Consider the following 27,936-nt stretch of genomic DNA (forward strand, 5'->3'; position numbering starts at 1 on the left):
TGTGGAATGGGCCTTAACCGATTTAGACTGTGGCAGGCCTGCCTCAGAATGTGCAAGTTGAATTGTGTTACAAATCCAACGAGCAATCGCCTGCTTAGAAGCAGGCGCACCCAACTTGTTGGGTGCATACAGTATAAACAGCGAGTCAGATTTTCTGACTCCAGCTGTCCTGGAACATATTTTCAGGGCCCTGACAACTCCTAGCAACTTGGAGTCCTCCAAGTCCCTAGTAGGTGCAAGGCACCACAATAAGCTGGTTCAGGTGAAACACTGACACCACCTTAGGGAGAGAACTGGGGACGAGTCCGCAGCTCTGCCCTGTCCGAATGGACAAACAGATATGGGCTTTTTTGAGAAAAAACCACCAATTTGACACTCGCCTGGTCCAGGCCAGGGCCAAGAGCATGGTCACTTTTTATGTGAGATGCTTCAAATCCACATATTTGACTGGTTTTAAACCAATGTGATTTGAGGAATCCCAGAACTACGTTGAGATCCCACAGTGCCACTGGAGGCACAAAAAAGGGGTTTGTATATGCAATACTCCCTTGACAAACTTCTGGACTTCAGGAACTGAAGCCAATTCTTTCTGGAAGAAAATTTACAGGGCCGAATTTGAACCTTAATGGACCCCAATTTGAGGCCCATAGACACTCCTGTTTGCAGGAAATGCAGGAAACGACCGAGTTGAAATTTCTTTGTGGGGCCTTCCTGGCCTCACACCACGCAACATATTTTCGCCACACGTGGTGATAATGTTGTGCGGTCACCTCCTTTCTGGCTTTGACCAGGGTAGGAATGACCTCTTCCGGAATGCCTTTTTTCCCTTAGGATCCGGCTTTCCATCGCCATGCCGACAAACGCAGCTGCGGTAAGTCTTGGAACAGACATGGTACTTGCTGAAGCAAGTCCCTTCTTAGCGGCAGAGGCCATAAGACCTCTGTAAGCATCTCTTGAAGTTCCGGGTACCAAGTCCTTCTTGGCCAATCCGGAGCCATGAGTATAGTTCTTACTCCTCTACGTCTTATAATTCTCAGCACCTTAGGTATGAGAAGCAGAGGAGGGAACACATACACCGACTGGTACACCCACGGTGTTACCAGAACGTCCACATCTATTGCCTGAGGGTCTCTTGACCTGGCGCAATACCTGTCCCGTTTTTTGTTCAGACGGGACGCCATCATGTCCACCTTTGGTATTTCCCAACGGTTTACAATCATGTGGAAAAAACTTCTCAATGAAGTTTCCACTCTCCCGGGTGGAGGTCGTGCTGAGGAAGTCTGCTTCCCAGTTTCCATTCCCGGGATGAAAAACTGCTGACAGTGTTATCACATGATTTTCCGCCCAGCGAAAAGTCCTTGCAGTTTCTGCCATTGCCCTCCTGCTTCTTGTGTCGCCCTGTCTGTTTACGTGGGCGACTGCCGTGATGTTTTTCCCACTGGATCAATACCGGCTGACCTTGAAGCAGAGGTCTTGCTAAGCTTAGAGCATTATAAATTTACCCTTAGCTCCAGTATATTTATGTGGAGAAAAGTCTCCATACTTGATCACACTCCCTGGAAATTTTTTCCTTGTGTGACTGCTCCCCAGCCTCTCAGGCTGGGCTCCGTGGTTACCAGCATCCAATCCTGAATGCCGAATCTGCTGCCCTCTAGAAGATGAGCACTCTATAACCACCACAGGAGAGACACCCTTGTCCTTGGATATTGGGTTATCCGCTGATGCATCTGAAGATGCGATCCGGACCATTTGTCCAGCAGATCCCACTGAAAAGTTCTTACGTGAAATCTGCCGAATGGAATTGCTTCGTAGGAAGCCACCATTTTTACCAGGACCCTTGTGCAATGATGCACTGTTTTTAGGAGGTTCCTGACTTGCTCGGATAACTCCCTGGCTTTCTCTTCCGGGAGAAACACCTTTTTCTGGACTGTGTCCAGAATCATCCCTAGGCACAGCAGACGTGTCGTCGGGATCAGCTGCGATTTTGGAATATTTAGAATCCACCCGTGCTGATTGTAGCAGTATCCGAGATAGTGCTACTCCGACCTCCAACTGTTCCCTGGACTATGCCCCTATCAGGAGATCGTCCAAGTAAGGGATAATTAAGACGCCTTTTCTTCGAAGAAGAATCATCAATTCGGCCATTACCTTGGTAAAGACCCCAGGGTGCCGTGGACAATCCAAACGGCAGCGTCTGAAACTGATAGTGACAGTTCTGCACCACGAACCTGAGGTACCCTTAGTGAGAAGGGCAAATTTGGGACATAGAGGTAAGCATCCCTGATGTCCCGGGACACTATATAGTCCCCTTATTCCTGGTTCGTTATCACTGCTCTGAGTGACTTCATCTTAATTTGAACCTTTGTAAGTGTTCAAAAACAAATTTTTAGAATAAGTCTCACCTAGCCTTCTGGCTTCAGTACCACAATATAGTGTGGAATAATACCCCTTTTCTGTAGTAGGAGGGGTAATTTAATTATCACCTGCTGGGAATACAGCTTGTGAATTTTTTCCCATACTACCTCCTTGTCGGAGGGAGACTTGGTAAAGCAGACTTCAGGAGCCTGCGAAGGGGAAACGTCTCGACATTCCCATCTGTACCCCCGGGATACTACTTGTAGGATCCAGGGGTCCTGTACGGTCTCAGCGCCATGCTGAGAACTTGTCAGACGCGGTGGAACGCATCTGTTCCTGGGAATGGGCTGCCTGCTGCAGTCTTCTTCCCTTTCCTCTATCCCTGGGCAGATATGATCTTATAGGGACGAGAGGACTGAGGCTGAAAAGACGGTGTCTTTTTCTGCAGAGATGTGACTTAGGGTAAAAAACGGTGGATTTTCCAGCAGTTGCCGTGACCACCAGGTCCGATGGACCGACCCCAAACAAGTCCTCTTCCTGTATACGGCCATACTGTGCCGTTTGGAATCTGCATCACCTGACCACTGTCGTGTCCATAACATCTTCTGGCAGTTATGGACATCGCGTTTATTCATGATGCCAGAGTGCAAATATCCCTCTGTGCATCTCGCATATATAGAAATGCTCTATAGTCAATAAAATACTGTCCCTGTCAAGGGTATCAATATTTTTAGTCAGGGAATCCGACCAAGCCACCCTAGCTCTGCACATCCAGGCTGAGGCGATCGCTGGCCGCAGTATAACACCAGTATGTGTGTATATACTTTTTATTATATTTTCCAGCCTTGTCAGCTGGTCCTTGAGGACGGCCCTATCTATAGACGGTACCGCCACTTGTTTTGATAAGCGTGTGAGCGCCTTATCCACCTTTAAAGGGTGTTTCCCAACGCGCCCTAACTTCTGGCGGGAAAGGGTATACCGCCCATAATTTTCTATCGGGGGGAACCCACGCATCATCACACACTTTATTTAATTTATCTGATTCAGGAAAAACTATGGTAGTTTTTTCACATCCCACATAATACCCTCTTTTGTGGTACTTGTAGTATCAGAAATACGTAACACCTCCTTCATTGCCTTTAACGTGTGGCCCTAATAAGGAATACGTTTGTTTATTCACCGTCGACACTGGATTCAGTGTCCCTGTCTGTGTCTGTGTCGACCGACTAAAGTAAACGGGCGTTTTAAAACCCTTGACGGTGTTTTTGAGACGTCTGGACCGTACTAATTGTTTGTCGGCCGTCTCATGTCGTCAACCGACCTTGCAGCGTGTTGACATTATCACGTAATTTCCTAAATAAGCCATCCATTCCGGTGTCGACTCCCTAGAGAGTGACATCACCATTACAGGCAATTGCTCCGCCTCCTCACCAACATCGTCCTCCTACCTGTCGACACACACGTACCGACACACAGCACACACACAGGGAATGCTCTGATAGAGGACAGGACCCACTAGCCCTTTGGAGAGACAGAGGGAGAGTTTGCCAGCACACACCAAAAACGCTATAATTATATAGGGACAACCTTATATAAGTGTTTTCCCTTATAGCATCTTAATATATATATAAGCATATCGCCAAATTAGTGCCCCCCCTCTCTGTTTTAACCCTGTTTCTGTAGTGCAGTGCAGGGGAGAGCCTGGGAGCCTTCCCTCCAGCCTTTCTGTGAGGGAAAATGGCGCTGTGTGCTGAGGAGATAGGCCCCGCCCCTTTTTCGGCGGCCTCGTCTCCCGCTCTTAACGGATTCTGGCAGGGGTTAAATATCTCCATATAGCCTCCGGAGGCTATATGTGAGGTATTTTTAGCCAAAATAGGTATTCATTTGCCTCCCAGGGCGCCCCCCTCCCAGCGCCCTGCACCCTCAGTGACTGCCGTGTGAAGTGTGCTGAGAGGAAAATGGCGCACAGCTGCAGTGCTGTGCGCTACCTTTAGAAGACTGAGGAGTCTTCTGCCGCCGATTCTGGACCTCTTCTTACTTCAGCATCTGCAAGGGGGCCGGCGGCAAGGCTCCGGTGACCATCCAGGCTGTACCTGTGATCGTCCCTCTGGAGCTGATGTCCAGTAGCCAAGAAGCCAATCCATCCTGCACGCAGGTGAGTTCACTTCTTCTCCCCTAAGTCCCTCGTTGCAGTGATCCTGTTGCCAGCAGGACTCACTGTAAAATAAAAAACCTAAGCTAAACTTTCCTAAGCAGCTCTTTAGGAGAGCCACCTAGATTGCACCCTTCTCGGCCGGGCACAAAAATCTAACTGGCTTGGAGGAGGGTCATAGGGGGAGGAGCCAGTGCACACCACCTGATCCTAAAGCTTTACTTTTTGTGCCCTGTCTCCTGCGGAGCCGCTATTCCCCATGGTCCTTTCAGGAACCCCAGCATCCACTAGGACGATAGAGAAATAGAATTATCGGTAAGTAAATTCTTATTTTCTCTATCGTCCTAGTGGATGCTGGGGTTCCTGAAAGGACCATGGGGATTATACCAAAGCTCCCAAACGGGCGGGAGAGTGCGGATGACTCTGCAGCACCGAATGAGAGAACTCCAGGTCCTCCTTAGCCAGGGTATCAAATTTGTAGAATTTAGCAAACGTGTTTGCCCCTGACCAAGTAGCTGCTCGGCAAGGTTGTAAAGCCGAGACCCCTCGGGCAGCCGCCCAAGATGAGCCCACCTTCCTTGTGGAATGGGCATTTACATATTTTGGCTGTGGCAGGCCTGCCACAGAATGTGCAAGCTGAATTGTATTACACATCCAACTAGCAATAGTCTGCTTAGAAGCAAGAGCACCCAGTTTGTTGGGTGCATACAGGATAACAGCAAGTCAGTTTTCCTGACTCCAGCCGTCCTGGAACATATTTTCAGGGCCCTGACAACATCTAGCAACTTGGAGTCCTCCAAGTCCCTAGTAGGTGCAATGCACCACAATAAGCTGGTTCAGGTGAAACACTGACACCACCTTAGGGAGAGAACTGGGGACGAGTCCGCAGCTCTGCCCTGTCCGAATGGACAAACAGATATGGGCTTTTTTGAGAAAAAACCACCAATTTGACACTCGCCTGGTCCAGGCCAGGGCCAAGAGCATGGTCACTTTTCATGTGAGATGCTTCAAATCCACAGATTTGACTGGTTTTAAACCAATGTGATTTGAGGAATCCCAGAACTACGTTGAGATCCCACAGTGCCACTGGAGGCACAAAAGGGGGTTGTATATGCAATACTCCCTTGACAAACTTCTGGACTTCAGGAACTGAAGCCAATTCTTTCTGGAAGAAAATCGACAGGGCCGAAATTTGAACCTTAATGGACCCCAATTTGAGGCCCATAGACACTCCTGTTTGCAGGAAATGCAGGAAACGACCGAGTTGAAATTTCTTTGTGGGGCCTTCCTGGCCTCACACCACGCAACATATTTTCGCCACATGTGGTGATAATGTTGTGCGGTCACCTCCTTTCTGGCTTTGACCAGGGTAGGAATGACCTCTTCCGGAATGCCTTTTTCCCTTAGGATCCGGCTTTCCACCGCCATGCCGACAAACGCAGCTGCGGTAAGTCTTGGAACAGACATGGTACTTGCTGAAGCAAGTCCCTTCTTAGCGGCAGAGGCCATAAGACCTCTGTAAGCATCTCTTGAAGTTCCGGGTACCAAGTCCTTCTTGGCCAATCCGGAGCCATGAGTATAGTTCTTACTCCTCTACGTCTTATAATTCTCAGCACCTTAGGTATGAGAAGCAGAGGAGGGAACACATACACCGACTGGTACACCCACGGTGTTACCAGAACGTCCACAGCTATTGCCTGAGGGTCTCTTGACCTGGCGCAATACCTGTCCCGTTTTTTGTTCAGACGGGACGCCATCATGTCCACCTTTGGTATTTCCCAACGGTTTACAATCATGTGGAAAAAACTTCCCGATGAAGTTTCCACTCTCCCGGGTGGAGGTCGTGCCTGCTGAGGAAGTCTGCTTCCCAGTTTCCATTCCCGGGATGAAACACTGCTGACAGTGCTATCACATGATTTTCCGCCCAGCGAAAAGTCCTTGCAGTTTTTGCCATTGCCCTCCTGCTTCTTGTGTCGCCCTGTCTGTTTACGTGGGCGACTGCCGTGATGTTTTTCCCACTGGATCAATACCGGCTGACCTTGAAGCAGAGGTCTTGCTAAGCTTAGAGCATTATAAATTTACCCTTAGCTCCAGTATATTTATGTGGAGAAAAGTCTCCAGACTTGATCACACTCCCTGGAAATTTTTTCCTTGTGTGACTGCTCCCCAGCCTCTCGGGCTGGGCTCCGTGGTCACCAGCATCCAATCCTGAATGCCGAATCTGCGGCCCTCTAGAAGATGAGCACTCTATACCACCACAGGAGAGACACCCTTGTCCTTGGATATAGGGTTATCCGCTGATGCATCTGAAGATGCGATCCGGACCATTTGTCCAGCAGATCCCACTGAAAAGTTCTTGCGTGAAATCTGCCGAATGGAATTGCTTCGTAGGAAGCCACCATTTTTACCAGGACCCTTGTGCAATGATGCACTGTTTTTAGGAGGTTCCTGACTAGCTCGGATAACTCCCTGGCTTTCTCTTACGGGAGAAACACCTTTTTCTGGACTGTGTCCAGAATCATCCCTAGGCACAGCAGACGTGTCGTCGGGATCAGATGCGATTTTGGAATATTTAGAATCCACCCGTGCTGTTGTAGCAGTATCCGAGATAGTGCTACTCCGACCTCCAACTGTTCCCTGGACTATGCCCTTATCAGGAGATCGTCCAAGTAAGGGATAATTAAGACGCCTTTTCTTCGAAGAAGAATCATCATTTCGGCCATTACCTTGGTAAAGACCCGGGGTGCCGTGGACAATCCAAACGGCAGCGTCTGAAACTGATAGTGACAGTTCTGCACCACGAACCTGAGGTACCCTTAGTGAGAAGGGCAAATTTGGGACATAGAGGTAAGCATCCCTGATGTCCCGGGACACTATATAGTCCCCTTCTTCCTGGTTCGTTATCACTGCTCTGAGTGACTCCATCTTGATTTGAACCTTTGTAAGTGTTCAAAAAATTTTTTAGAATAAGTCTCACCTAGCCTTCTGGCTTCAGTACCACAATATAGTGTGGAATAATACCCCTTTTCTTGTAGTAGGAGGGGTAATTTAATTATCACCTGCTGGGAATACAGCTTGTGAATTTTTTCCCATACTGCCTCCTTGTCGGAGGGAGACCTTGGTAAAACAGACTTCAGGAGCCTGCGAAGGGGAAACGTCTCGACATTCCAATCTGTACCCCTGGGATACTACTTGTAGGATCCAGGGGTCCTGTACGGTCTCAGCGCCATGCTGAGAACTTGTCAGAAGCGGTGGAACGCTTCTGTTCCTGGGAATGGGCTGCCTGCTGCAGTCTTCTTCCCTTTCCTCTATCCCTGGGCAGATATGATCTTATAGGGACGAAAGGACTGAGGCTGAAAAGACGGTGTCTTTTTCTGCAGAGATGTGACTTAGGGTAAAAACGGCGGATTTTCCAGCAGTTGCCGTGGCCACCAGGTCCGATGGACCGACCCCAAATAACTCCTATTCCTTTATACGGCAATACACCTTTGTGCCGTTTGGAATCTGCATCACCTGACCACTGTCGTGTCCATAACATCTTCTGGCAGATATGGACATCGCATTTACTCTTGATGCCAGAGTGCAAATATCCCTCTGTGCATCTCGCATATATAGAAATGCATCCTTTAAATGCTCTATAGTCAATAAAATACTGTCCCTGTCAAGGGTATCAATATTTTTAGTCAGGGAATCCGACCAAGCCACCCCAGCTCTGCACATCCAGGCTGAGGCGATCGCTGGTCGCAGTATAACACCAGTATGTGTGTATATACTTTTTATGATATTTTCCAGCCTCCTGTCAGCTGGTCCTTGAGGACGGCCCTATCTATAGACGGTACCGCCACTTGTTTTGATAAGCGTGTGAGCTCCTTATCCACCCTAAGGGGTGTTTCCCAACGCGCCCTAACTTCTGGCGGGAAAGGGTATACCGCCCATAATTTTCTATCGGGGGGAACCCACGCATCATCACACACTTTATTTAATTTTTCTGATTCAGGAAAAACTACGGTAGTTTTTTCACATCCCACATAATACCCTCTTTTGTGGTACTTGTAGTATCAGAAATATGTAACACCTCCTTCATTGCCTTTAACGTGTGGCCCTAATAAGGAATACGTTTGTTTATTCACCGTCGACACTGGATTCAGTGTCCCTGTCTGTGTCGACCGACTAAAGTAAACGGGCGTTTTAAAACCCCCGACGGTGTTTTTGAGACGTCTGGACCGGTACTAATTGTTTGTCGGCCGTCTCATGTCGTCAACCGACCTTGCAGCGTGTTGACATTATCACGTAATTCCCTAAATAAGCCATCCATTCCGGTGTCGACTCCCTAGAGAGTGACATCACCATTACAGGCAATTGCTCCGCCTCCTCACCAACATCGTCCTCATACATGTCGACACACACGTACCGACACACAGCACACACACAGGGAATGCTCTGATAGAGGACAGGACCCACTAGCCCTTTGGAGAGACAGAGGGAGAGTTTACCAGCACACACCAAAAACGCTATAATTATATAGGGACAACCTTATATAAGTGTTTTCCCTTATAGCATCTTTTTTATATATTTCTAACGCCAAATTAGTGCCCCCCCTCTCTGTTTTAACCCTGTTTCTGTAGTGCAGTGCAGGGGAGAGCCTGGGAGCCTTCCCTCCAGCCTTTCTGTGAGGGAAAATGGCGCTGTGTGCTGAGGAGATAGGCCCCGCCCCTTTTTCGGCGGCCTCGTCTCCCGCTCTTAACGGATTCTGGCAGGGGTTAAATATCTCCATATAGCCTCCGGAGGCTATATGTGAGGTATTTTTAGCCAAAATAGGTATTCATTTGCCTCCCAGGGCGCCCCCCTCCCAGCGCCCTGCACCCTCAGTGACTGCCGTGTGAAGTGTGCTGAGAGGAAAATGGCGCACAGCTGCAGTGCTGTGCGCTACCTTTAGAAGACTGAGGAGTCTTCTGCCGCCGATTCTGGACCTCTTCTTACTTCAGCATCTGCAAGGGGGCCGGCGGCAAGGCTCCGGTGACCATCCAGGCTGTACCTGTGATCGTCCCTCTGGAGCCGATGTCCAGTACCCAAGAAGCCAATCCATCCTGCACGCAGGTGAGTTCACTTTTTCTCCCCTAAGTCCCTCGTTGCAGTGATCCTGTTGCCAGCAGGACTCACTGTAAAATAAAAAACCTAAGCTAAACTTTTCTAAGCAGCTCTTTAGGAGAGCCACCTAGATTGCACCCTTCTCGGCCGGGCACAAAAATCTAACTGAGGCTTGGAGGAGGGTCATAGGGGGAGGAGCCAGTGCACACCACCTGATCGGAAAGCTTTACTTTTGTGCCCTGTCTCCTGCGGAGCCGCTATTCCCCATGGTCCTTTCAGGAACCCCAGCATCCACTAGGACGATAGAGAAAACTACAGGTAGTTTTTTCACCTCACATATAATACCCTTTTTTGTGGTACTTGGAGTATCAGAAATATGTAACACCTCCTTCATTGCCCTTAACGTGTGGCCCTAAAAGAAAATACGTTTGTTTCTTCACCGTCGACACTGAAATCAGTGTCCGTGTCTGGGTCTGTGTCGACCGACTGAGGAAAATGGGCATTTTACAGCCCCTGACGGTGTTTGAGACGCCTGGACAGATACTAATTTGTTCGCCGGCCCTCTCATGTCGTCAACCGGCTTGCAGCGTGTTGACATTGTCACGTAATTTCCATAAATAAGCCATCCATTCCGGTGTCGACTCCCTAGAGAGTGACATCACCATTACAGGCAATTTGCTCCGCCTCCTCACCAATATTTTCCTCATACATGTCGACACACACGTACCGACATACAGCACACACATAGGGAATGCTCTGATAGAGGACAGGACCCACTAGCCCTTTGGGGAGACAGAGGGAGAGTTTGCCAGCACACACCAAAACGCTATAATTATCCAGGGACAACCTTTATATAAGTGTTCCTCCCTTATAGCATTTTAAATAAGAATTTACTTACCGATAATTCTATTTCTCGGAGTCCGTAGTGGATGCTGGGGTTCCTGAAAGGACCATGGGGAATAGCGGCTCCGCAGGAGACAGGGCACAAAAAGTAAAGCTTTAGGATCAGGTGGTGTGCACTGGCTCCTCCCCCTATGACCCTCCTCCAAGCCTCAGTTAGGTACTGTGCCCGGACGAGCGTACACAATAAGGAAGGATTTATGAATCCCGGGTAAGACTCATACCAGCCACACCAATCACACTGTACAACCTGTGATCTGAACCCAGTTAACAGTATGATAACAGCGGAGCCTCTGAAAAGATGGCTCACAACAATAACAACCCGATTTTTGTAACTATGTACAAGTAATGCAGATAATCCGCACTTGGGATGGGCGCCCAGCATCCACTACGGACTCCGAGAAATAGAATTATCGGTAAGTAAATTCTTATTTTCTCTATCGTCCTAGTGGATGCTGGGGTTCCTGAAAGGACCATGGGGATTATACCAAAGCTCCCAAACGGGCGGGAGAGTGCGGATGACTCTGCAGCACCGAATGAGAGAACTCCAGGTCCTCCTTAGCCAGGGTATCAAATTTGTAGGATTTTACAAACGTGTTTGCCCCTGACTAAATAGCCGCTCGGCAAAGTTGTAAAGCCGAGACCCCTCGGGCAGCCGCCCAAGATGAGCCCACCTTCCTTGTGGAATGGGCATTTACATATTTTGGCTGTGGCAGGCCTGCCACAGAATGTGCAAGCTGAATTGTATTACACATCCAACTAGCAAAAGTCTGCTTAAAAGCAAGAGCACCCAGTTTGTTGGGTGCATACAGGATAACAGCAAGTCAGTTTTCCTGACTCCAGCCGTCCTGGAACCTATATTTTCAGGGCCCTGACCACATCTAGCAACTTGGAGTCCTCCAAATCCCTAGTAGGCGCAAGACACCACAATAAGCTGGTTCAGGTGAAACACTGACACCACCTTAGGGAGAGAACTGGGGACGAGTCCGCAGCTCTGCCCTGTCCGAATGGACAAACAGATATGGGCTTTTTTGAGAAAAAAACCACCAATTTGACACTCGCCTGGTCCAGGCAAGGTCCAAGAGCATGTTCACTTTTCATGTGAGATGCTTCAAATCCACAGATTTGACTGGTTTTAAACCAATGTGTTTTGAGGAATCCCAGAACTACGTTGAGATCCCACAGTGCCACTGGAGGCACAAAAGGGGGTTGTATATGCAATACTCCCTTGACAAACTTCTGGACTTCAGGAACTGAAGCCAATTCTTTCTGGAAGAAAAATCGACAGGGCCGAAATTTGAACCTTAATGGACCCCAATTTGAGGCCCATAGACACTCCTGTTTGCAAGAAATGCAGGAATAGACCGAGTTGAAATTTCTTCGTGGGGCCTTCCTGGCCTCACACCACGCAACATATTTTCGCCACATGTGGTGATAATGTTGTGCGGTCACCTCCTTTCTGGCTTTGACCAGGGTAGGAATGACCTCTTCCTGAATGCCTTTTCCCTTAGGATCCGGCGTTCCACCGCCATGCCGTCAAACGCAGCTGCGGTAAGTCTTGGAACAGACATGGTACTTGCTGAAACAAGTCCCTTCTTAGCGGCAGAGGCCATAAGTCCTCTGTGAGCATCTCTTGAAGTTCCGGGTACCAAGTCCTTCTTGGCCAATCCGGAGCCATGAGTATAGTTCTTACTCCTCTACGTCTTATAATTCTCAGTACCTTAGGTATGAAAAGCAGAGGATGGAACACATACACCGACTGGTACACCCACGGTGTTACCAGAACGTCCACAGCTATTGCCTGAGGGTCTCTTAACCTGGCGCAATACCTGTCCCGTTTTTTGTTCAGACGGGACGCCATCATGTCCACCTTTGGTAATTCCCAACGGTTTACAATTATGTGGAAAATTTCCCCATGAAGTTCCCACTCTGCCGGGTGGAGGTCGTGCCTACTGAGGAAGTCTGCTTCCCAGTTTCCATTCCCGGAATGAAACACTGCTGACAGTGCTATCACATGATTTTCCGCCCAGCGAAAAGTCCTTGCAGTTTTTGCCACTGCCCTCCTGCTTCTTGTGCCGCCCTGTCTATTTACGTGGGCGACTGCCGTGATGTTTTATCCCACTGGATCAATACCGGCTGACCTTGAAGCAGAGGTCTTGCTAAGCTTAGAGCATTATAAATTTACCCTTAGCTATATTTATGTGGAGAAAAATCTCCAGACTTGATCACACTCCCTGGAAATTTTTTCCTTGTGTGACTGCTCCCCAGCCTCTCGGGCTGGCCTCCGTGGTCACCAACATCCAAAACTGAATGCCGAATCTGCGGCCCTCTAGAAGATGAGCACTCTGTAACCACCACAGGAGAGACACCCTTGTCCTTGGATATAGGGTTATCCGCTGAAGCATCTGAAGATGCGATCCGGACCATTTGTCCAGCAGATCCCACTGAAAAGTTCTTGCATGAAATCTGGAATTGCTTCGAAGGAAGTCACCATTTTTTTACCATGGCCCTTGTGCAATGATGCACTGATTTTAGGAGGTTCCTGACTAGCTCGGATAACTCCCTGGCTTTCTCTTCCGGGAGAAACACCTTTTTCTGGACTGTGTCCAGAATCATCCCTAAGCACAGGAGACTTGTTGTCGGGATCAGCTGCGATTTTGGAATATTTAGAATCCACCCCTGCTGTTGTAACAGTATCCGAGATAGTGCTACTCCGACCTCCAACTGTTCCCTGGACTTTGCCCTTATCAGGAGATCGTCCAAGTAAGGGATAATTAAGACGCCTTTTCTTCGAAGAAGAACCATCATTTCGGCCATTACCTTGGTAAAGACCCGGGGTGCCGTAGACAATCCAAACGGCAGCGTCTGAAACTGATAGTGACAGTTCTGTACCACGAACCTGAGGTACCCTTAGTGATAAGGGCAAATTTGGGACATGGAGGTAAGCATCCCTGATGTCTCGGGACACCAGATAGTCCCCTTCTTCCCGGTTCGTTATCACTGCTCTGAGTGACTCCATCTTGATTTGAACCTTTGTAAGTGTTCAAATTTTTTTAGATTTAGAATAGGTCTCACCTAGCCTTCTGGCTTCAGTACCACAATATAGTGTGGAATAATACCCCCTTTTCTTGTTGTAGGAGGGGTAATTTAATTATCACCTGCTGGGAATACAGCTCGTGAATTTTTTCCCATACTGCCTCCTTGTCGGAGGGAGACCTTGGTAAAGCAGACTTCAGGAGCCTGCGCAGGGGAAACGTCTCGACATTCCAAACTGTACCCCTGGGATACTACTTGTAGGATCCAGGGGTCCTGTACGGTCTCAGCGTCATGCTGAGAGCTTGTCAGAAGCGGTGGAACGCTTCTGTTCCTGGGAATGGGCTGCCTGCTGCAGTCTTCTTCCCTTTCCTCTATCCCTGGGCAGATATGACTCTTATAGGGACGAAAGGACTGAAGCTGAAAAGACGGTGTCTTTTTCTGCAGAGATGTGACTTAGGGTAAAAACGGTGGATTTTCCAGCAGTTGCCGTGGCCACCAGGTCCGATGGACCGACCCCAAATAACTCCTCTTCCTTTATACGGCAATACACCTTTGTGCCGTTTGGAATCTGCATCACCTGACCACTGTCGTGTCCATAAACATCTTCTGGCAGATATGGACATCGCACTTACTCTTGATGCCAGAGTGCAAATATCCCTCTGTGCATCTCGCATATATAGAAATACATCCTTTAAATGCTCTATAGTCAATAAAATACTGTCCCTGTCAAGGGTATCAATATTTTTAGTCAGGGAATCCGACCAAGCCACCCCAGCTCTGCACATCCAGGCTGAGGCGATCGCTGGTCGCAGTATAACACCAGTATGTGTGTATATACTTTTTATGATATTTTTCCAGCCTCCTGTCAGCTGGCTCCTTGAGGACGGCCCTATCTATAGACGGTACCGCCACTTGTTCTGATAAGCGTGTGAGCGCCTTATCCACCCTAAGGGGTGTTTCCCAACGCGCCCTAACTTCTGGCGGGAAAGGGTATACCGCCCATATTTTCTATCGGGGGGAACCCACGCATCATCACACACTTCATTTAATTTATCTGATTCAGGAAAAACTACGGTAGTTTTTTCACATCCCACATAATACCCTATTTTGTGGTACTTGTAGTATCAGAAATATGTAACACCTCCTTCATTGCCCTTAACGTGTGGCCCCAATAAGGAATACGTTTGTTTATTCACCGTCGACACTGGATTCAGTGTCCCTGTCTGTGTCTGTGTCGACCGACTAAAGTAAACGGGCGTTTTAAAACCCCTGACGGTGTTTTTGAGACGTCTGGACCCGTACTAATTGTTTGTCGGCCGTCTCATGTCGTCAACCGACCTTGGCGCGTGTTGACATTATCACGTAATTCCCTAAATAAGCCATCCATTCCGGTGTCGACTCCCTAGAGAGTGACATCACCATTACAGGCAATTGCTCCGCCTCCTCACCAACATCGTCCTCATACATGTCGACACACACGTACCGACACACAGCACACACACAGGGAATGCTCTGATAGAGGACAGGACCTACTAGCCCTTTGGAGAGACAGAGGGAGAGTTTGCCAGCACACACCAAAAACGCTATAATTATATAGGGACAACCTTATATAAGTGTTTTCCCTTATAGCATCTTTTTTATATATTTCTAACGCCAAATTAGTGCCCCCCCTCTCTGTTTTAACCCTGTTTCTGTAGTGCAGTGCAGGGGAGAGCCTGGGAGCCTTCCCTCCAGCCTTTCTGTGAGGGAAAATGGCGCTGTGTGCTGAGGAGATAGGCCCCGCCCCTTTTTCGGCGGCCTCGTCTCCCGCTCTTAACGGATTCTGGCAGGGGTTAAATATCTCCATATAGCCCCCGGAGGCTATATGTGAGGTATTTTTAGCCAAAAAAGGTTTTCATTTGCCTCCCAGGGCGCCCCCCTCCCAGCGCCCTGCACCCTCAGTGACTGCCGTGTGAAGTGTGCTGAGAGGAAAATGGCGCACAGCTGCAGTGCTGTGCGCTACCTTAAGAAGACTGAGGAGTCTTCTGCCGCCGATTCTGGACCTCTTCTCGTTTCAGCATCTGCAAGGGGGCCGGCGGCGAGGCTCCGGTGACCATCCAGGCTGTACCTGTGATCGTCCCTCTGGAGCTAATGTCCAGTAGCCAAGAAGCCAATCCATCCTGCACGCAGGTGAGTTCACTTCTTCTCCCCTAAGTCCCTCGTTGCAGTGATCCTGTTGCCAGCAGGACTCACTGTAAAATAAAAAACCTAAGCTAAACTTTTCTAAGCAGCTCTTTAGGAGAGCCACCTAGATTGCACCCTTCTCGGCCGGGCACAAAAATCTAACTGAGGCTTGGAGGAGGGTCATAGGGGGAGGAGCCAGTGCACACCACCTGATCCTAAAGCTTTACTTTTTGTGCCCTGTCTCCTGCGGAGCCGCTATTCCCCATGGTCCTTTCAGGAACCCCAGCATCCACTAGGACGATAGAGAAATATATATACATATCGCCAAATCAGTGCCCCCCCTCTCTGTTTTAACCCTGTTTCTGTAGTGCAGTGCAGGGGAGAGCATGGGAGCCTTCCCACCAGCCTTTCTGTGAGGGAAAATGGCGCTGTGTGCTGAGGAGAATAGGCCCCGCCCCCGTTTCGGCGGGCTTCTTCTCCGGAGTTTTAGATATCTGGCAGGGGTTAAATACATCCATATAGCCTCAAGGGCTATATGCGATGTATTTTTCGCCATACAGGTATTATACATTGCTGCCCAGGGCGCCCCCCCCCAGCGCCCTGCACCCTCCGTGACCGCTGTGTGAAGTGTGCTGACAACAATGGCGCACAGCTGCAGTGCTGTGCGCTACCTGATGAAGACTGAGAGTCTTCTGCCGCCTGGTTCCGGACCTCTTCATCTTCAGCGTCTGCAAGGGGGGTCGGCGGCGCGGCTCCGGGACGAACCCCAGGGCGAGCCCTGTGTTCCGACTCCCTCTGGAGCTATGTCCAGTAGCCTAAGAATCCAATCCATCCTGCACGCAGGTGAGTTGAAAATCTCTCCCCTAAGTCCCTCGATGCAGTGAGCCTGTTGCCAGCAGGACTCACTGAAAATAAAGAACCTAAAAACTTTTTCTAAGTAACTCTTTAAGAGAGCCACCTAGATTGCACCCTTCTCGGCCGGGCACAAAAACCTAACTGAGGCTTGGAGGAGGGTCATAGGGGGAGGAGCCAGTACACACCATGTGATCCTAAAAGCTTGCTTTTGTGCCCTGTCTCCTGCGGAGCCGCTATTCCCCATGGTCCTGACGGAGTCCCCAGCATCCATTAGGACGTTAGAGAAATACACTTTCCCCCCCTCTTTGTACTCCGATAGTAAACAGAAACTGAGAGGATCAGCGTTTCTTCCCCTGCTTTTTGCTGGAAGAAAATGGCGCTGAGCAGTGTGCTGGCTGACTGAGGAGGAAGCCATGCCCCCGCAATGGCGCGTTTCTCCTCAGCATTTATGAGGTAATTTTTTATACTGGAAGGGATAGGACTGTGCCTCAGCATCTTATGCCCATTTGACAGTTTTACTAGGTTTCATCCTGCCTAGGGCGCCGCCCCCCGTGCCCTGCAGTGCCTGTGTATGTGTGGGTAGCATGGCGCGCAGCATTCCCGCCCGCTGCGCGGTACCTTTTAGCCGCCACGATGTCTGAAGATTTCTTCTTACACTCACCTGTCTTCTGGCTCTGTAAGGGGGGTGACGGCGGGCTGTGGGAGTGAGCACATAGCCGCAGCTAGCGTTCAGTTCCCTTCATGAGCTAATGGTGTCCTGTCAGCCAGAAGCAGAGCCATGAAACTATTCAGGAAGTTGGTTCCTACTTCTGCCCCCTAAGTCCCACGAAGCAGGGAGACTGTTGCCAGCAGTTCTCCTTGAAAATAAAAAACCTAACAAAGTCTTTTCAGAGAAACTCAGTAGAGCTCCCCTGGAGTGCATCCAGTCTGCCTGGGCACATTTTCTAAACTGAGGTCTGGAGAAGGGGCATAGAGGGAGGAGCCAGTTCCCACCCTTGAAAAGTCTTAAAGTGCCCATGGATCCTGCGGAACAGTCTATACCCCATGGTACTGAAGTGGACCCCAACATCCTCTAGGACGTATTAGAAAATAATGTAGTATGTTGATACAGGTAATTATCTGCTAGTCACGGAAAGCTCAGGAAGGAATAACTAGTTTGAGGATGAAAGCTATAACTACAGGAACATCTATTTTTCCCTCAACATAAAAAATTAGATAAGCAAGTCTGTTGAAGTGGAAAAAGAAAACCTGGAGGGAGAAAGCAGTTTGTTTTCTTTAATTGATGGATACAAAATTGTTGAATCAGCAAGGTCCCAGACAGCGATTTCAGGCGTACAACCAACTGTTGTGGTGGGGTTCAGTTGTAGATGTAGTTAAACTGGGAAAATAACAGCAACTTTGATAGACAATCAGAATTAAACATAGCGGCATCCATAGTTTACGAAAGGTTGCAAGAATAGACCCATTTCTTGTCTTCTGTGGGGTTATGATAACCAGGGAGTATCTGCATATGCTGAAAGCTAGTATGAATTTGCAATGGTGTATTTCCTGAAGATAGGAGTCCCTTGCTTATGTGAACAGATCACTATAAAGGGGGGTACTCACGGAGCGATATTCTAAGCAATCTGACTAGATTGCTTAGAAGTTCGGCAGGATCGCTCCGTGTGTAGCCCCCTCGGCGATAGCGATGCGCGGCCCCGCACATCGCTATCGCCGCTGCTAGATTGGCCTGCATGCAGGCCAATCTAGCGGGTCGCTCACTTCACCCGCTGGGTGAAGTGAGCGGCCCCCCGTCTCCCCCCGCACGCTCAGCACAGATCGCGCTGTGCTGAGCGGCAGGAGAGATGTGTGCTGAGCGGTTCGCTCAGCACGCATCTCTCCTTGATCGGCCCGTGAGTACTGGGCTTAAGAGTGTACATTAAATCTTGGGCATAAGGGAATGGAGATTTAGGTCTTTCCCATCTACGATGCACAATTTATGGGGAAAAGTTGGAAGCAACAATGCACATGACAATAGCAAAGTCTTGAAGGTAATGAGGAGGGAATTGAAGGGAATAACTTTCAATAGATAAGCAGTGTTGTGTATTGTTGTGTCGTGTATTGCAAACTGTTCTTGAGCGATCAGATAAGAAAGCAATACACTTTTTTCTACAAATTAAGCCAATACGGAATGCGCTATAAACGCAATTAATAAAAAAAAGTCAGCACCAGCATAGAAGTGTTCTCTTTTCTTAAGGTATTCGCAGAAACCTATGATTTTTGTCGCACGTTGTTACATAGAAACTATTTCTTTAGATTACAGTATACAAATCTGCATGTTTCTACACAATTTCTATGCTTTTAACATATTACTAGAACTGTGGTTTCATTTAGAGATTATCGCTACAAACAGTGCGATTACATACAAGGAGAGAGAGAGAGAGAGAGAGTGTGAGTGTGAGTGTGAGTGTGTGTGGGGGGAGAGAATGGGAGACAGTAGTTTCATTTGAAAACAATGATTATACAGTAAAAGTTAACACCAGTACCTGGCAGGTCATCAGGTGCATTCTCAACTCGGTGCCATGAACCTTGTGCCCAGTATTATATGGACAGATGACATAATCCATGATTAAACCTGTTCATAAATATATTCAATAATCAATACCAGATACGATTGCAAAAAAATAAAAAAACACACCACAGCATTCCAACACTTTGGAGACAGCCATGCAGGGCTTGTGCCAGATTAAAACTAGTCCAAATTTCTCTAAGTCTGAGAATTAATTAATTCATTTCTGTAAAAAAAAAAATAAGAATTTACTCACCGGTAATTCTATTTCTCGTAGTCCGTAGTGGATGCTGGGGACTCCGTAAGGACCATGGGGAATAGACGGCTCCGCAGGAGACTGGGCACATCTAAAGAAAGATTTAGGTCTATCTGGTGTGCACTGGCTCCTCCCCCTATGACCCTCCTCCAAGCCTCAGTTAGGACACTGTGCCCGGAAGAGCTGACACAATAAGGAAGGATTTTGAATCCCGGGTAAGACTCATACCAGCCACACCAATCACACCGTATAACTCGTGATAGGAACCCCGGTTAACAGTATGATAACAACGGAGCCTCTGAACAGATGGCTCGCAATAACAACCCGATTTGTGTAACAATAACTATTTACAAGTATTGCAGACAATCCGCACTTGGGATGGGCGCCCAGCATCCACTACGGACTACGAGAAATAGAATTACCGGTGAGTAAATTCTTATTTTCTCTGACGTCCTAGTGGATGCTGGGGACTCCGTAAGGACCATGGGGATTATATCAAAGCTCCCAAACAGGCGGGAGAGTGCGGACGACTCTGCAACACCGAATGAGAGAACTCCAGTTCCTCCTCAGCCAGGGTATCAAATTTGTAGAATTTTGCAAACGTGTTTGCCCCTGACCAAGTAGCAGCTCGGCAAAGTTGTAAAGCCGAGACCCCTCGGGCAGCCGCCCAAGATGAGCCCACCTTCCTTGTGGAATGGGCTAGGCTGCGGTAGTCCCACCGCAGAATGCGCCAGCTGAATAGTGCTACAAATCCAGCGCGCGATAGTCTGCTTAGAAGCAGGAGCAACCAGTTTGTTGGGTGCATAAAGGATAAACAGCGAGTCAGTTTTCCTGACTCCAGCCGTCCTGGAAACATAATTTTTCAGGGCCCTGACTACGTCCAGTAACTTGGAATCCTCCAAGTTCCTAGTAGCCGCAGGCACCACAATAGGCTGGTTCAAGTGAAAAATAAGATTTTACTCACCGGTAAATCTATTTCTCGTAGTCCGTAGTGGATGCTGGGAACTCCGTAAGGACCATGGGGAATAGCGGCTCCGCAGGAGACTGGGCACAACTAAAAGAAAGCTTTTAGACTACCTGGTGTGCACTGGCTCCTCCCACTATGACCCTCCTCCAAGCCTCAGTTAGGATACTGTGCCCGGAAGAGCTGACACAATAAGGAAGGATTTTGAATCCCGGGTAAGACTCATACCAGCCACACCAATCACACCGTATAACTTGTGATACTATACCCAGTTAACAGTATGAAATATAACTGAGCCTCTCAACAGATGGCTCAACAATAACCCTTAGTTAGGCAATAACTACATACAAGTATTGCAGACAGTCCGCACTTGGGATGGGCGCCTAGCATCCACTACGGACTACGAGAAATAGATTTACCGGTGAGTAAAATCTTATTTTCTCTGACGTCCTAGTGGATGCTGGGAACTCCGTAAGGACCATTGGGATTATACCAAAGCTCCCAAACGGGCAGGAGAGTGCGGATGACTGCAGCACCGAATGAGAGAACTCAAGGTCCTCCTCAGCCAGGGTATCAAATTTGTAGAATTTTGCAAACGTGTTTGCCCCTGACCAAGTTGCAGCTCGGCAAAGTTATAAAGCCGAGACCCCTCGGGTAGCCGCCCAAGATGAGCCCACTTTCCTCGTGGAATGGGCTTTTACTGATTTAGGATGCGGCAATCCAGCCGCAGAATGCTCCAGCTGAATTGTGCTACAAATTCAGCGAGCAATAGTCTGCTTAGAAGCAGGAGCACCTATTTTGTTGGGTGCCTACAGGATAAAAAGCGAGTCAGTTTTCCGGACTCCAGCCGTCCTGGAAATATAAATTTTTAAGGCCCTGACTACGTCCAGTTACTTGGAATCTTCCAAGTCCCTAGTAGCCACAGGCACTACAATAGGTTGGTTTAAGTGAAAAGCTGATACCACCTTAGGGAGAAACTGGGGACAAGTCCTCAATTCTGCCCTATCCATATGGAAAATCAGATAAGGGCTTTTATATGACAAAGCCGCCAATTCTGACACACGCCTGGCCGAAGCCAAGGCCAATAACATGACCACTTTCCACGTGAGATATTTCAAATCCACAGTTTTAAGTGGCTCAAACCTATGTGATTTTAGGAAACTCAACACCACGTTGAGATCCCAAGGTGCCACAGGAGGCACAAAAGGGGGCTGAATATGTAGCACTCCCTTTACAAATGTCTGAACTCCAGGCAGTGAAGCCAGTTCTTTCTGGAAGAAAATCGACAGAGCCGAAATCTGGACCTTAATGGAACCCAAGTTTAGGCCCATAGTCACTCCTGACTGTAGGAAGTGCAGAAAACGACCCAGCTGAAATTCCTCTGTTGGGGCCTTCCTGGCCTCACACCACGCAACATATTTTCGCCAAATACGGTGAAAATGGTTTGCGGTTACTTCTTTCCTGGCTTTAATCAGCGTAGGAATGACTTCCTTTTTCCTTTAGGATCCGGAATTCAACCGCCATGCCGTCAAACGCAGCAGCGGTAAGTCTTGGAACAGACAAGGCCCCTGCTGTAGCAGATCCTGTCTGAGCGGTAGAGGCCATGGGTCCTCTGATATCATTTCTTGAAGTTCTGGGTACCAAGCTCTTCTTGGCCCATCCGGAACCACGAGTATCGTTCTTACTCCTCGTTTTCTTATTATTCTCAGTACCTTTGGTATGAGAGGCAGAGGAGGGAATACATAAACCGACTGGTACACCCACGGTGTCACTAGAGCGTCCACAGCTATTGCCTGAGGGTCCCTTGACCTGGCGCAATATCTAGTTTTTTGTTTAGGCGGGACGCCATCATGTCCACCTGTGGCCTTTCCCAACGGTTTACCAACAGTTGGAAGACTTCTGGATGAAGTCCCCACTCTCCCGGGTGTAGGTCGTGTCTGCTGAGGAAGTCTGCTTCCCAGTTGTCCACTCCCGGAATGAACACTGCTGACAGTGCTAAGACGAGATTCTCCGCCCATCGGAGAATCCTTGTGGCTTCTGCCATCGCCATCCTGCTTCTTGTGCCGCCCTGTCGGTTTACAAGGGCGACTGCCGTGATGTTGTCTGATTGGATCAGTACCGGCTGGTTTTGAAGCAGAGGCCTTGCCAGACTTAGGGCATTGTAAATGGCCCTCAGTTCCAGAATATTTATGTGTAGGGACGACTCCTGACTTGACCAAAGTCCTTGGAAATTTCTTCCCTGTGTGACTGCCCCCCAGCCTCGAAGGCTGGCATCCGTGGTTACCAGGACCCAGTCCTGTATGCCGAATCTGCGGCCCTCTTGAAGATGAGCACTCTGCAGCCACCACAGTAGAGATAACCTGGTCCTTGGAGACAGGGTTATCAGCCGATGCATCTGAAGATGCGATCCCGACCACTTGTCCAAGAGGTCCCACTGAAAGGTTCTTGCATGGAACCTGCCGAATGGAATTTTGCTTCGTAAGAAGCTACCATTTTTCCCAGGACTCGTGTGCAGTGATGCACCGATACCGGTTTTGGTTTCAGGAGGTCTCTGACTAGAGATGACAGCTCCTTGCCTTTCTCCTGCGGGAGAAACACTTTTTTTTTTTTTTTCTGTTCTGTGTCCAGAACCATCCCCAGGAACAGTAGGCGTGTGGTAGGAACCAACTGTGACTTTGGAATGTATAGAATCCATTCGTGCTGTTGTAGCACTTCCCGAGATAGTGCTACTCCGACCAACAACTGCTCCTTGGACCTCGCCTTTATAAGGAGATCGTCCAAGTACGGGATAATTAAAACTCCCTTTTTTTGAAGGAGTATCATCATTTCTGCCATTACCTTGGTAAAGACCCTCGGTGCCGTGGACAGTCCAAACGGCAGTGTTTGGAATTGGTAATGGCAATCCTGTACCCCAAATCTGAGGTACTCCTGGTGAGGATGGTAAATTGGGACATGTAGGTAAGCATCCTTGATGTCCAGGGATACCATGTAATCCCCCTCCTCCAGGCTTGCAATAACCGCCCTGAACGATTCCATCTTGAACTTGATTTTTTTTATGTATGTGTTCAAGGATTTCAAATTTAAAATGGGTCTCACCGAACCGTCCGGTTTCGGTACCACAAACAGTGTGGAATAGTAACCCCGTCCTTGTTGAAGTAGGGGCACCTTGACTATCACCTGCTGGGATTACAGCTTGTGAATTGCCTCTAGCACAGCCTCCCTGCCTGAGGGAGTTGTCGGCAAGGCAGATTTGAGGAAACGGCGGGGGGGGGGGGGGGGGGGGGGGGGGAGAGACGCCTCGAATTCCAGCTTGTACCCCTGAGATACTACTTGAAGGATCCAGGGATCCACCTGTGAGCGAGCCCACTGATCGCTGAAATTTTTGAGGCGGCCCCCCACCGTACCTGGCTACGCCTGTGGAGCCCCCGCGTCATGCGGTGGACTCAGAGGAAGCGGGGGAAGAATTTTGATTCTGGGAACTGGCTGACTGGTGCAGCTTTTTCCCTCTTCCCTCGTCTCTGTGCAGAAAGGAAGCGCCTTTGACCCGCTTGCTTTTCTGAAGCCGAAAGGACTGTACCTGATAATACAGTGCTTTCTTAGCCTGTGAGGAAACCGGAGGTAAAAAAAAATTTTCCCAGCTGTTGCTGTGGATACGAGGTCCCAGAGACCATCCCCAAACAATTCCTCACCCCTATAAGGCTCTATGTGCCTTTTAAAGTCAGCATCACATGTCCAGTGTCGGGTCTCTAATACCCTCCTGACAGAATGGACATTGCATTAATTCTGGATGCCAGCCGGCAAAATATCCCTCTGTGCATCCCTCATATATAAGACGACGTCTTATGTTCGCAAAATAGTATCCCTGTTTGACAGGGTTACAGACCACGCTGCAGCAGCACTATCTGCAGGTCTCAGTCTAGTACCTGAGTGTGTAAATACAGACTTCAGGATAGCCTCCTGCTTTTTATCAGCAGGTACCTTCAAAGTGGCCGTATCCTAAGACGGCAGTGCCACCTTTTTTGACAAACGTGTGAGCGCCTTATCCACCCTAGGGGATATCTCCCAGCGTAACTTATCCTCTGGCGGGAAAGGGTACGCCATCAGTAACTTTTTAGAAATTACCAGTTTCTTATCGGGGGAACCCACGCTTTTTCACACTTCATTCACACATTTGATGGGGGAACAAAACACTGCCTGCTTTATCTCCCCAAACATAAAACCCTTTTTTAGTGGTACTTGGGTTAATGTCAGAAATGTGTAACACATTTTTTATTGCCGGGATCATGTAACGGATGTTCCTAGTGGATTGTGTATATGTCTCAACCTCGTCGACACTGGAGTCAGACTCCGTGTCGACATCTGTGTCTGCCATCTGAGGGAGCGGGCGTTTTTGAGCCCCTGATGGCCTTTGAGACGCCTGGGCAGGCGCGGGCTGAGAAGCCGGCTGTCCCATAGCTGTTACGTCATCCAGCCTTTTATGTAAGGAGTTGACACTGTCGGTTTATACCTTCCACCTATCCAACCACTCTGGTGTCGGCCCCACAGGGGGCGACATCACATTTATCGGCATCTGCTCTGCCACCACATAAGCCTCCTCATCAAACGTGTCGACACAGCCGTACCGACACACCGCACACACACAGGGAATGCTCTGACTGAGGACAGGACCCCACACAGCCCTTTGGGGAGACAGAGAGAGAGTATGCCAGCACACACCAGAGCGCTATATAATTTAGGGATTAACACTATACTGAGTGAATTTTTCCCAATAGCTGCTTGTATATACAATATTGCGCCTAAATTTAGTGCCCCCCCTCTCTTTTTATGCTGAGAGAGATAGCTCCGCCCCTTTTTCGCGGACTTTTCTCCCGTTTTTTTATGGATTCTGGCAGGGGTATTTATCACATATATAGCCTCTGGGGCTATATATTGTGATATATTTGCCAGCCAAGGTGTTTCTATTGCTGCTCAGGGCGCCCCCCCCCCCCCAGCGCCCTGCACCCTCAGTGACCGGAGTGTGAAGTGTGCATGAGGAGCAATGGCGCACAGCTGCAGTGCTGTGCGCTACCTTGGTGAAGACTGATGTCTTCTGCCGCCGATTTTCCGGACCTCCTCTTGCTTCTGGCTCTGTAAGGGGGACGGCGGCGCGGCTCCGGGAACGAACACCAAGGCCAGTTCCATGCGGTCGATCCCTCTGGAGCTAATGGTGTCCAGTAGCCTAAGAAGCCCAAGCTAGCTGCAAGCAGGTAGGTTCGCTTCTTCTCCCCTTAGTCCCTCGATGCAGTGAGCCTGTTGCCAGCAGGTCTCACTGTAAAATAAAAAACCTAAAATAAACTTTCTTTCTAGGAGCTCAGGAGAGCCCCTAGTGTGCATCCAGCTCGGCCGGGCACAGAAATCTAACTGAGGCTTGGAGGAGGGTCATAGGGGGGAGGAGCCAGTGCACACCAGATAGACCTAAATCTTTCTTTAGATGTGCCCAGTCTCCTGCGGAGCAGTCTATTCCCCATGGTCCTTACGGAGTCCCCAGCATCCACTAGGACGTCAGAGAAAGGTATATTTTGACACAACAATTTTACTAGAATATTGGGATGGCAAGCTGAAATGCACTTTTTATGTGATGGCTGGGACTTTTGTCGGGTTTTACCGCTTTGCGCAGCTAAACCCGATGCTTTTGGGCGTGTCAGAAGTAACAGGAGCACCCCTAAGCAACAATTGAATTACGCAGACGAGCGGCGAAAAAAACAATTGAATTGCACCCATAAAAATGGGGTGGTCTTCAGTATGCCGGCGGTCGGGCTCCAGGCGACCAGCATACCGACACTTATTCTCCCTCGTGGGGGTCCACGACCCCCCTGGAGGGAGAATAAAAAATAGTGTGGCGCGCGTAGCCTGCAAGGGGCTCATTTGCGCTCGCCACACTGTCGGTAAGCCGGCAGTCGGGTTCCTGGCGCCGGTATGCTGGTCGCCGGGAGCCCGACCGCCGGCATATCGTAGTAAACCCATAAAAATGTATTTGCTTTGAAAGTGGTTATCTAGTTCTAGAAAGCAATTTGTATATGCAAGTGAACAACTTATTAGTAATTATGAGGAGAGCATAGCAACAGGTTTAATACATGTTAGGGAAGAGGGGGGGGGGGGGGGGGGGAGAGAAAATAAAAGTTATGGTAGACTAACCATGGTTTCGACTATTTCTTCGAGGTCCATAGGATTACCACGGGGAAAGGAAGGGGGAGGTCTGTTTAGGTGGCACCATACAGTTAAAGATTTCCGATCCCAGAATGCACTGGGTCCTACAAATATTAATAGTAGTACCCACAAGCCAGGTGCTCTGTGGAACCTATGGACTTCATCTCCTCCTGTGCTCAACTCTGCCCAATCTTTAATATATTATGCCCAGCCTTGGCCATCTCACCTTCACTTCTCTGTTGATGTCCTGCGGCCATGTAAGAGTGCACCGCCACCCTCCCCAATGGATGCAGAACAGCAGTATTAATGGGCGACGCACTGTACACATTTCTGCTGTTGTGGAACACGCACACAGTAAAAATAGGAATTTAATACCTACCGGTAACTCCTTTTCTCCTAGTCCGTAGTGGATACTGGGGTCTTGTACTTTAGTACCATGGGGTATAGATCGGGTCACTGAAGCCTGGCACTTTAAAACCTTTAGAGAGTGTGTGGGTGTTAGTGTTGGCTCCTCCCCTCTATGCCCCTCCTACCAGACTCAGTCTAGGAAAACTGTGCCTGAGGAGACTGACCCAACACGAGAGAAGAAACAATACAACAGCGGTGAGGCAAAAAGCCAACACACAACCATAAATAAAAGGAGGGCGCTAACCAGAACAGAGGATAGCAACACCAACCTAACCAGGATAGCACAGCTATCCCAACAACGTAACTGGGACTTTTGTCGGTCCAACCAAATACTTACACAGGTAAGCAGGCGCAAAGTATCCTCTATGGACTAAGAGAAAATAAGAATTTACTTACCGATAATTCTATTTCTCGTAGTCCGTAGTGGATGCTGGGGACTCCGTCAGGACCATGGGGAATAGCGGCTCCGCAGGAGACAGGGCACAAAAGTAAAAGCTTTAGGATCAGGTGGTGTGCACTGGCTCCTCCCCCTATGACCCTCCTCCAAGCCTCAGTTAGGATACTGTGCCCGGACGAGCGTACACAATAAGGAAGGATTTTGAATCCCGGGTAAGACTCATACCAGCCACACTGTACAACCTGTGATCTGAACCCAGTTAACAGCATGATAACAGCGGAGCCTCTGAAAAGATGGCTCACAACAATAATAACCCGATTTTTGTAACAATAACTATGTACAAGTATTGCAGACAATCCGCACTTGGGATGGGCGCCCAGCATCCACTACGGACTACGAGAAAATAAGAATTTACTTACCGATAATTCTATTTCTCGGAGTCCGTAGTGGATGCTGGGGTTCCTGAAAGGACCATGGGGAATAGCGGCTCCGCAGGAGACAGGGCACAAAAAGTAAAGCTTTAGGATCAGGTGGTGTGCACTGGCTCCTCCCCCTATGACCCTCCTCCAAGCCAGTTAGGTACTGTGCCCGGACGAGCGTACACAATAAGGGAGGAATTTTGAATCCC

General features: G+C 48.9%; 1 protein-coding gene across 1 annotated transcript in view; it reads right to left on the minus strand.

The window, feature by feature from the left end:
* LOC135008417 (gametocyte-specific factor 1-like) overlaps positions 1-27,936 on the minus strand; it is a 525,710-nt gene that overhangs the window by 439,771 nt on the left and 58,003 nt on the right. The window contains exon 2 of the mRNA XM_063952201.1: positions 19,075-19,163. Within this exon, the coding sequence (XP_063808271.1) occupies positions 19,075-19,155 (81 nt within the window). The 5' untranslated portion in view covers positions 19,156-19,163. The remainder of the gene's footprint in view (positions 1-19,074; positions 19,164-27,936) is intronic.

This window comes from Pseudophryne corroboree, chromosome 2, assembly GCF_028390025.1.
Source record: "Pseudophryne corroboree isolate aPseCor3 chromosome 2, aPseCor3.hap2, whole genome shotgun sequence".
Lineage (NCBI taxonomy): Eukaryota > Metazoa > Chordata > Amphibia > Anura > Myobatrachidae > Pseudophryne > Pseudophryne corroboree.